The 12,219-nt window shown below is 33.1% G+C and overlaps 1 protein-coding gene across 1 annotated transcript in view; it reads left to right on the forward strand.

Annotated features, from left to right (window-relative positions):
- The window catches only part of LOC133186243 (fibropellin-1-like), a 101,956-nt gene that overhangs the window by 24,854 nt on the left and 64,883 nt on the right, over positions 1 to 12,219 (forward strand). The window contains exons 9-11 of the mRNA XM_061321472.1: positions 5,546 to 5,659; positions 8,699 to 8,812; positions 11,112 to 11,225. Of these exons, the coding sequence (XP_061177456.1) occupies positions 5,546 to 5,659; positions 8,699 to 8,812; positions 11,112 to 11,225 (342 nt within the window). The remainder of the gene's footprint in view (positions 1 to 5,545; positions 5,660 to 8,698; positions 8,813 to 11,111; positions 11,226 to 12,219) is intronic.

Raw genomic sequence — 12,219 nt, forward strand, 5'->3', positions numbered from 1 at the left:
GTAAATATTGCATGTTGTCTGGAGAATTAAAATATATAAATATAAAATCATGTTTAAAAATCATATTAATATTTTTACACTGTACATTCACACGCTTTGCTTGAACAATGTTTAGATTACAAACTGGAATGATGACTGGTCGATGCGCTGATGGTCTGCGCATTTTATTACTTATCCTGATTGACAGACCTGTTCGGCATGTTGATTGGTGGACGCGCCGATGAGTTAATCGCTAATCCTGATTGACAGCTCTGTTACGCAATACCGAACGCGCGTTCGCTTTCTGGGACCGCTACTGAATTTGGGGTTCGCTTTCAGCGTTCGCTCTGGGTCCGCTCTGGGTTCGCTACGGGTGCGCTCCGGGTTCGCTCGGGGTCAGCACTAGCGGACCCCAAGCGAACCCGAAGCGAACCCAGAGAGCGAACCCGGGGTGCGCTCTGGGTTCGCTTTCTGTTAGGTTGTGTCTGGTCGGTACTGTAAGAGGAGTTTGAGAAATAAGAGTGTGACAGACGGACGGACGGACAGACATGAGTAACAACAATATACCCGAACTTTCTTTAGAAAGTGCGGGTATAATGAATTGACACTTACAGCAAAGCGATTTTCATTCCCCGTGACTTTAGATATATTGTAAACTTAATGGATATAAGCAATTACACTTATAACAAAGCAAAATCATCCATCCCAGGCACTTTGTTTTAAGCGTGTTTTACTGTACATTCCCGTGTTTACAAAACTTTGATCCCCTATTGTGGCCGCACCCTACCCCTGAAGGTGATGATTTGGACAAAGTTGAATCTACACTAAGTAATGAAGTTTCACAATTTTAAACTTTTCTGGCCCAGTGGTTCTTCAGAAGAAGATATTTGAAATAACATTAAATTTTCACTCATTCTTATCTCCCCTTAAAAGAAGCTTTGGCCCTTCATTTGAACAATTGTTTTACACAAAAAAAGAATATTTTGCATGAGAAATAAAACTCTTTGTGTTTCTAAATATTTCATCACACCTCTAGTGTGTTTCTTCTTATTTTAACTAAGATAATGATGATTTAATTATGACTTCAATTTTGTACAGGCCTTTGTATGATAATTCTACCCTGAGGGGTATGTTTACCTGTCTTCAACAAGTCAGGTGATTGTTCACAGTGAGTACTTTTCAAGCATAATTGATCAAGTTCATTTCTGCCTACTGAAAATACTGATCTTGAGCAAATTAAATGGAGTTCCAAGTGAAATTTGCAACAAACCACGTTAAAAGACTTCTGGCTGTGTCCTTTTGTAATTATAGATCAAAGACCAGACAGTGAGTAAACTTATTTTTTTCTGGGAGGGATAACATTCTTGCTGCAGTATGAATTATTGTAAAATCCTAAAAAGTCATGAATTAAAAAAAAATGTCTTATAATTCCACTTTAATTTTGACTCAAATAGATGTTAGAGAGAGAGATTACTCCAGGTATATAGCCCCATGCAAAATATATATATATATATCTGTGATAGCATATTCTCAGGAGACAATTTTTGAAAAGCAATTTTCCTTCATGCATTGTTTTCAGAAAACTCAAAGGTGAAAATTTAAAATTTATACCCATGTCAACATAGTGCAACTTTTATCTATATTGATAAAAATGTACATTAAAAAAAGTATGATTAAATAGCTAAATCAAAGTGTTTTGAATAGCAAAACCAAGCTATACCAGTATAGCTAATTCAACTACAGAGCTTAATCGATTTTAGGAGATTGTGCAAGACCTGTTTTTATTCTTAATCATTCTTAAATTTATATCACCATTCCTGATTCAAGGGAGAGCTGGGCATATGACCAAAAAAGTCCATGATCTATTGATTTAATAAAGACACATGTATGTTGCGGGAAGATCAGTAAATAATGATGACAAGTGGGAAACGACCGGGTTAATATTCACAAATATTAGGAGTTTTCAACATTTAAGACCATGCTGACATAACTCCTTCCCCTTTTCCCCCTTCCCAGCCCCGGGCTTGCTTATTTATACAAATTATTCATAACTTGTTTTGGTATAAAATAAATTGTGAATAATACAAAAATGGACTGACCCTAGGGGGTCCTGAATAAAATGTCAAGCAGATTATCACTAACACACTTTTGACGCAGGTCATATTGTGATCATTTCCAGTTTCAGGATGAGGATGACTTCAAGGGGTCATAACCTTTATACCATTTAATGAATAATGACTCGAGGGACAATATTATATATGGTTAAGGGGAGAGTTTTCAACCATTTTCAAGATACAATGTATATGATCATTTGAAGTTTTAGGGGTCGGGAATGACCTCTGGGGGTGGGGGGGGGTGGGTGGGGTTATGATCCTATGTATCCTATTTTGTGTGTTATGATACAAAGATGACTTAGGGGCTTTTGCTCTAATGACAGCTATTTTATTGTTTCCGGTTCCAAAGATCAAGTGGAATGACCCCAGGGACTTGCCTCATTGTATAATTTGTATAATTGTGGCATTCCAATGATCTTTGACCCTTTTCCACCTATAGGCCCCTGACCATTTTCATTTCCGATTATTTTACCCCGTTCTAGTCGCCCGTGTGGCGCAGTGGTTAGAACGTCTGCTATAGAGTCGTGGAGTAAGGAGTTGATCCTCAAGTCGCGGGTTCGAATCCACTTCGGGACTTGGGAACCAGTTCTTCGATTGAGACTGTATAAACCGAGGTCCCTAGTTGTTGGCACAGAAAGATCCCTCAATGCTTAATGGCCCTAAGTGTCGACCATATGTGATGGCGTCTCCATATGAGCGAAAAATTCTCGAGAAGGACGTTAAACAACAAACCAACCCCGTTCTATACTAAACGTTTAAAATAATATATTCATAATGTACTTACCGCCTGTTATAGGTACTGTTAACTTGATAGAATAATAAATCCATTTAAAACACACACTAAATATTAATAATCCCAGTGGTAATAATGATGTACATACACCATGTGCAAAACAATAATGATAACGGTAAAAGTAATGCTCGCAGTGTGACGTAATTCCACGCACGTGTCTAGAAATTTTCCCAAAAGGTGTACATTTGTAAAATTTATTTTATAAATACAATTTTTTTTTCATAAGTTTGTGTTAAATCTATTCTAAATATGAAAGGAAAACGGGTGAATCATGGGTGGGGGTTGATTTTTGACAAAGTTGATTGGGTCAAGATTTGGAAAGGGGTTCTCCAAGTCCTACCCAAATACTGATAAAAATTTGCACAAGTTGTCATTTTGGCATCTAATTTTTTTTTAAGTTCATCAAAAAAGCTATGCACTAAAATAATAATATTTGTTGTTTTGACAATAAATTCAAGAAGTTCCAATTATGGATAGAAAATTACCCCCCCCCTTTTTTTTACTCAAATCTTTCAAAAATTCTCTCTTTATCAGAATTTACATTATTAGGTAATATCAGACTGGTGATGAAATATTTACATGCGCGGATCTGGGGGGGGGGGGGGGTCCGGAACCTATATACGAAATCTATATACGAAAGCAACTAAAAGTGACCTTGGACCCCCCCCCCCCCGAAAACACGGACCCCTGTTAAGTTGGTACGAAAAGTTATACATATGAAGCTTAAAAAGTGAGCAGCCAATAACCCCCCTCTCCCCCCCCCCCCCCCACCCGTCACTTGACAAGCCAAAATTTTTTTTTTTTTAAACTCAAAATACTCAAATATCCTATTTCGTGGGGTGGGGTGGGGGTGGGTTCCAACTTCTTTCAGTACCCCAATTTGATATGTACACTACTACATGTACATTACCTTTATTTGACTATAATGCAACAAAAAGTGGGGGAGGAGGGTAGGGGGAAACAACCCTTTCAAGAACATTTTCAATACTAAAAAGTTATGTTTCGAAAAAAGTGGGGGTGGGGCAGGCCCCCTCTGCCCTCCCCTCCCCCCCCCCCCGATGCTACGTGCCTGCATTTAGAGGCAAACACATTAGTGCGGGTATTACTGTCTTATGACAGCATCTATTTTTTTTTTTTTTTTTGCTTCTCAGGAAATGGGGGGCTGGAAATTTTTCTGATTGAGGTGTGGACCCCCCCCCCCACCCGGAAAAATTCCTGGATCTGTGCATGTAACTGAATGTAGTGACGACAACGGGAGATAACTCTTTAGAATGTGAAATTCGTCTATTGTGGAATCGATGATCTTTGATCCTTTCTAAACTTTAACCTAACCATTTGCATTTCGGTTTATTTTACCCCAATCTATACTTAAACTTGTACTTACCGACTATCATAGGTCCTGTCAACTTCATGAAATATAATCCAATTAAAACACAAAATGAATTAATTCCTACTGATATACATGTAATGATGTGCACCATCTAAAAATAATAATGGTAAAACTAGTACTAGTAGGGTGACGCAAGCCCAGTGTGATGTAGAAATTTTCAAAAAGGTGTTCACATACATGTATAGTACAAGAACAAATTTTAAATTATCATAACAAACGATGTTTTAACATAACTTTGCCATCTAAGCCTATTTCCAAAAACAGGCAAATTGTGTGTGTGTTTGGGGGTGGGGGGGGGGGGTGACAAAATTGATTGGGTTTGGCTTTTCAAGAAGGTTTTTGCCTAACCAAATACTAAAAGTTAGCACATTTTGATGAATTCATTAAAAACGCTTTGTACTAAAGTAGTATTATTTGTTGTTGAGAAAATAAATTTAAAAAGTTCAATTATGGGCCAAAAATTTATATCCCCCTTTTATCAAAATCTATTTTACATCATTAATTAAATTCTGTTATTTCAGACTGGTAATGGATTAAGTAAAGGAAATACCTATAAGAGGCTCATAGGTCAAATGATCACCTGAGCATTTTACGCTCGATTTGACGAAACATGTACTGTGTAAATTGTAGAATTATTTTGACTTTTTCCTTGGTAAGCCCAATATGAAGGAGTGTGCATTTAGAGGCAAGCACCTTAGTGCGGGTATTACTGTCTCATGACAGCATCTAGTTTAGATTTTTTCTTGTTTACGGTGTGATAAAACAGTTAAAAAGTATATAATTCTTATTCTTAAAGACGAGAAAAATAGTTTTGAATGTAGGCATCTCCCTCATTGATCTAAAATGGCTGTTTTAGAAATCGACACAATGACATTTTCAACAATTATGATATCTTGATGTAAATGTTGGGTGTTATTATATTTGTGTAAAAAATCCATTTTAAACTACTTAGTTGTAAATTGTTTTATATTAAAATTTATACAAAAATAGGAATCATAAAGGAACATAAAAAGTGCCTATCATGTTTTTCATCCAATAGTACCAATTAAGTGTTTTTTACTGACTTTCTGGTAATAAAAGAAGACAATATCGACAAAGCTGCCACCAATAATTATCAATAATTATACGGCAATCAATTCCATACTAACATGATACTTTGTGGTCATTTCGATTCATGAGTCAAGTTTAAATTTTTAATTTACTTTTTTATTATGCTATTTTAGCACCATGAATTAAAATGTAAGACATAATTAAATATTATTTATATAGATAAGGTATGTGATAGCAATGATTGTCAGAATGGGATTTGTGTGGCAGACCAATCCACAATAAGAGGATACACGTGTTACTGTACCACTGGCTTTGTTGGGGACAATTGTCAAGGTAAATTGTTTATAACTTCATTTCAACAAGCCTCAAGCTTACTTTCGTGAACCTCAAACTTGTTCTAGTGTCAAAGATTATCGATATTATTGATATTATTATTATTATCTATTGAGCACAGCAGTCTGACTCGGAAAGGTAGTGTAAGTATTATGGATATAATATAGGATTAAACATTCTTTTTTCAGAATTCATCGATTTGTAAACTCAAGTCTTTGTACTCACAAACTGAATAAAAGTGCGAAGCACTTTTATGTAAAGTTTGTGAGTACAAAGGAATGAGTTTACACTTAAATAAATTCTGAAAAAAAGAACATATTTCTTATAATTCAAATTACGAATATTTAAAATTATTTCTCTTTGAAGCCTCAATACAATCCGTTATTTTCGTACAGCGTATGGATACTTTATGCAGCAATGTATAAATGAAACGTAATGGAGATGAATGTCGATAAAATGCCACTCAAATTTTCCAAACAGTCAATAAAATAAACTTATAAAAACTCCTCGAATATTGTTTAAGTCAACAGATATCGTAAATACAAGTCTACCTCAGAATAATTCGTCCTTGACCATGTTGACATGACGACAACGCTCTAAAACGAAAGCAGCAGACCGACGACACCCTTCTTTGAAATCCTGCAATAAAAATCTTTCCAGTGAACAAAAACTCATATTTCCAGAATGGTACTCCTTCAAGCCATATTTTTTCCTGATTTATCACAGTCATATAATCAACTAATATTTCAGCCATTTTCAAAACTTTTTGAAGACATTGAATTTTTAGGGCATAATAAAGTCAGAACTGTACATTCTTCTTTATTGAATAACGTTGTCTATTTCTTAAAGAATTTAGGTAACCAACATGTCATTGCACAGCTCATTAATGTCTTACCGGTACTTCTAAAATAGAATTATATTTGCTTTAACAATGGCCATTTTTTGTATCGTGATAATAAAACATTAAAAAAGAATACATATGGAGTTGCATTTTCGAGAGCAGGCGCATATACCGAAGCAGAGTTCCGGACTCCTTTGATGAAATACTTTCACTGTGTTTAATTTTCTACTAATTTTCCCCCCACATAAAATAAGATGGTAAGTTGAGAATGATTTCATAAAATCATTATAAAAAGATTCTTCTCTGATTTGCCATGCGTAAGTCACGTGATTTTTTAAGCTACGAAAGGTGCTTTCCAATTATCCGACATCCTTTACATTTTACTTGTTTTACGGTGTGATAAAAGAGTTAAAAAGTACATCATTCTTATTCTTAAAGACGAGAAAAATAGTTTTAGATGAGGGCATCTCCGTCATTGCTCTAAAATGGCTGTTCTAGAAGTCAACACAATGATATTTTCTTCAATAATCATTTCTTAATGTAAATATTGTGTACCATACTATTTGTGGAAAAAATCCATTTAAAACTACTAAGTTGTAAATTGTTTTATATTAAATTGTATGCAAAAATAGCAATCTTAAAGGACAATAGAAAAGTGCCTATCATGTTTCGATCAAGCAGAACCAATTTAGTCGAAGCGTGTTGTTTTCCTGACTTTGTGGAAATAAAAAAAGACAATATGGACAAAACTGCCACCAATAATTATCAAAAATTATATGAGAATCGATTTCATGCTGAAATGAAACTTCATTTCGATTCATAAATCAAGTTAAATTTTTTAATTAATTTTTTTTTCACCAGATAACAAGTCATAATTCAAATCTCCAATGAACAAGAATTTGTCAAATTTGATTGATATTTCGCCATAACTTTTCACAAATTCATGAGAAAATTCACTATCAGACATAGAGGGGGTCGATATAGACCGACTATTAACCATTTTCTAATTCCAATCAAACCTTCAGTACATAGAGATTCAATATTTTAATCAAACTTATTCTAGTGTAAATTAAAGATTATCGATACCGTTACATTATTATTATCTATTGAGCACAGCAGTCTGACTCAGAAAGGTAGTGTAAGTATATTATGGATTTAATAATTGTTGAAAACATGTGCAGGATATAAATATACTCAGAACCTACTAGCGCTCACCATGGAAAATAACGGAAGAGCAGTTATTTATAAAGCAAAATTTACTAAATATCGTTTTCTATTTCTTAAATAATCTATGTAACCAATTTTTCATTGCACAGTTCATAAATGTCTTAGTTGTAAAATAGAGTTGTATTTACTTTAAAATTGGTCTTTTTTTTTTATCGGGATAATACAACAGTAAAAAAATAATACCGAGGGAGTTGCAGTTTCAAGAGCAGGCTCATTTACCGAAGCAACCTTTGGAATATTCCAGACTCCTTCGATAATATACTTTCACTGTGTTTAATTTTCTACTGATTTTCCCCATATGAAATAAAATAGTAATATGAGAATGATTTCTTAGAAATCGTTGTAAATAGATTCTCCTCTGATTTGCCATAAGTTAGTCACCTGATCTTTTCTATGCTATGAAAGGTGCTTACGAATTATCCGATATCTTTTAGATTTTTTTTTTTGGTTACGGTGTGATAAAACAGTTAAAAATTATATCATTCTTATTCTTAAAGACGAAAAAAATAGTTTTGAATGTAGGCATCTCCCTCATTGATCTAAAATGGCTGTTTTAGAAATCGACACAATGACATTTTCAACAATTATGATATCTTGATGTGAATGTTTTGTGTTATTATATTTGTGTAAAAAATCCATTTAAAACTACTTAGTTGTAAATTGTTTTATATTAAAATTTATACAAAAATAGGAATCTTAAAGGAACACAAAAAGTGCCTATGATGTTTTTGATCCAATAATTCCAATTTAGTGTTGTTTTACTGACTTTGTGGTAATAAAAAAAAGACAATATGGACAAAGCTGCCACCAATAATTATCAAAAATTATGTGAGAATCAATTCCATGCTGAAATCATACTTTGTCGTCGTTTCGATATATAAATCAAGTTGAAATTTGTAATTTAGTTTTTATTATGCTATTTTAGCGCCATGAATAAAAATGTAAGACATAATTAAATATTATTCATATAGATAAGGTATGTGATAGCAATGTTTGTCAGAATGGGATTTGTGTGGCAGACCAATCCAGAATAAGAGGATACACGTGTAACTGTACCACTGACTTTGTCGGGGACAATTGTCAAGGTAAATTGACTATACTGTATAGCAGGTTAAAATCGCGGTCGGAGAAGATCGCGATTTGTTTAACTTGCAGCAAATCGCGGTCGTTTGAATTCGTGGAAATGAAAAATTATACAAAAACTTTTTCCGCACTGCAATAATTTTCCTTGCATATTGTGTCGATTCTGAACCCGATTATATAGATTGAAACACTGTACTGATCCCGATTGGAAGACAAAATGTTGTACGATTTACACTGTTATGCATTCATATAAATTTTCTTCTTTCTTTTTCTTGTTTTCTTTCTTTCTTTTTGTTAAATATTTTTGAAATACATATGAGTCTATACGCGAGTGTTTTATTTAAGTGATTTCCAGTCGTATCCCAAACAATGGCAAACATGTATATATATATATATATATATATATATATATATATATATATATATATATATATATATATATATATATATATATATATATATATATATATATATATATATATATATATATATATATATATATATATATAAAGAAGAAGCCCTTTGGCAGGTGTTCGTTCATGCATAGGTATGTTTTGAGTAGAGTACTGAGTAGTATTTACTGCAGATCTTTTTAATCCCTCTGAATCTAAATCAGTTGTCAGTACCGATAGTCAAAATGTTGAACTGTTAATAAAATTGAATTAATGTGTAACAGTGTTGTCTTTACTACGTAAGTGCCTTCATTAAAGATAATAAGACTGAGTGATATGCATAGGTGAATTCTAACAATACATGTTTTATAGATAATTACATGGCGCCTCTACTGGGTGGCAGAATTAAATGTTAGTTTTAGATGTTTATTTATCAATTAAGTTTTTAAAAAACAACAACTACTTGTTAGTGATTGATCCGTACACCCTCATAATAAGGAAGACAGTCTACATCTCTGCTATATTAATGACTGCTTTTTATGTTTACAAGGAAACGTAAACAGAGTTATCGAATCTAATCACAAATATCGGTAATATTTCAATTTATCCTTATCAATTTTTGAAGAATTATTCACTGTACGTTGAATTCGTGGAATTTTTATTTCCGCGAATATAGCGAATATTATCTCCGCGAGTTAATTTCCTGCTGTACAGTAACTTTCATTGCAACAAGCCTCAAGCTTACTTTCATGAACCTCAAACTTATTCTAGTGTAAATTAAAGATTATCGATACTGTTACATTATTATTATCTATTGACCACAGCAGTCTGACTCAGAAAGGTAGTGTAAGTATATTATGGATTTAATAATTGTTGAAAACAAGTGCAGGATATAAATATACTCAGAAGCTACTAGCGCTCATCATGGAAAATGGCGGAAGAGCAGTTGTTATTTATAACGCAAAATTTACTGAATACCGTTTTCTATTTCTTAAATAATCTAGGTAACCAATATTTCATTGCACAGTTCATAAATGTCTTAGTTGTAAAATAGAGTTGCATTTACTTTGAAATTGGTCATTTTTTTTTATCGGGATAATACAACAGTAAAAAAATAATACCGAGGGAGTTGCAGTTTCAAGAGCAGGCTCATTTACCGAAGCAACCTTTGGAATATTCCAGACTCCTTCGATAATATACTTTAACCGTGTTTAATTTTCTACTGATTTTCCCCATATAAAATAAGATGGTAATATGAGAATGATTTCTTAGAAATCGTTGTAAATAGATTCTCCTCTGATTTGCCATAAGTTAGTCACGTGATCTTTTCTATGCTATGAAAGGTGCTTCCGAATTATCCGATATCTTTTAGATTTTTTTTTTTGGTTACGGTGTGATAAAACAGTTAAAAATTATATCATTCTTATTCTTAAAGACGAGAAAAATAGTTTTGAATGTAGGCATCTCCCTCATTGATCTAAAATGGCTGTTTTAGAAATCGACACAATGACATTTTCAACAATTATGATATCTTGATGTGAATGTTTTGTGTTATTATATTTGTGTAAAAAATCCACTTAAAACTACTTAGTTGTAAATTGTTTTATATTAAAATTTATACAAAAATAGGAATCTTAAAGGAATACAAAAAGTGCCTATGATGTTTTTGATCCAATAATTCCAATTTAGTGTTGTTTTACTGACTTTGTGGTAATAAAAAAAAGACAATATGGACAAAGCTGCCACCAATAATTATCAAAAATTATGTGAGAATCAATTCCATGCTGAAATCATACTTTGTCGTCGTTTCGATATATAAATCAAGTTGAAATTTGTAATTTAGTTTTTATTATGCTATTTTAGGACCATGAATAAAAATGTAAGACATAATTAAATATTATTCATATAGATAAGGTATGTGATAGCAATGATTGTCAGAATGGGATTTGTGTGGCAGACCAATCCAGAATAAGAGGATACACGTGTAACTGTACCACTGGCTATGTCGGGGACAATTGTCAAGGTAAATTGTCTATAACTTTCATTGCAACAAGCCTCAAGCTTACTTTCATGAACCGCAAACTTATTCTAGTGTAAATTAAAGATTATCGATACTGTTACATTATTATTATCTATTGACCACAGCAGTCTGACTCAGAAAGGTAGTGTAAGTATTATGGATTTAATATAGGATTAAGCAGAATTTTCAGAATTGATCGATGTGTAAACTCATGTCTTGTACTCACAAACTGAATAAAACTGCGAAGCACTTTTACTGTGGAATTATCATTGTTCGTGGGGGATCAATGTTCGTGAATTTCGTGGGTCACCCTTACCCACGAATTTACATCCCCAGGAACATTTTTTGTCATTTACTGATTAATTAAATCTACCAAATAAACGAGCTGCCCACGAAAATACATCCCCACGAACCAAGAAAATTTTGCTTGCCCACGAACATTGACCCCCACGAATCTAAATGATTCCACAGTATGTAAAGTTTGTGAGTAGAAAGGCATGAGTTTACACTTCGATAAATACTGAAAAAAGAACATATTTATTATAATTCAAATTACGAATATTTAAAATTATTTTTCTTTGAAGCCTCAATACAATCCGTTATTTTCGTACAGAGTATGAAAACTTTATTCGGCAATGTGTAAATGAAACGTAATGGAGATGAATGTCGATAAAATTCAACTCAAATTTTCAATGAAATAAACATAAAAACTCCTCGAATATTGTTTAAGTCAACAGATATCGTAAATACAAGTATAGCTCAGAATAATTCGTCCTTGACCATGTTGACATGACGACAACGCTCTAAAACGAAAGCAGCAGACCGACGACACCCTTCTTTGAAATCCTACAATAAAAATATCTCCAGTGAGCAAAAACTTATATTTCCAGAATGGTACTCCTTCATGCCATATTCTTTCCTTATTTATCACAGTCATATACTCAACTAATATTTCAGCCAGTTTCAAAACTTTTTGAAGACATTGAATTTTTAGGGC

Source organism: Saccostrea echinata, unplaced genomic scaffold, assembly GCF_033153115.1.
Source record: "Saccostrea echinata isolate AGI-Se365-2 ecotype Australia unplaced genomic scaffold, CSIRO_AGI_Sech_v1 ptg000013l, whole genome shotgun sequence".
NCBI classification, from domain to species: Eukaryota; Metazoa; Mollusca; class Bivalvia; order Ostreida; family Ostreidae; genus Saccostrea; species Saccostrea echinata.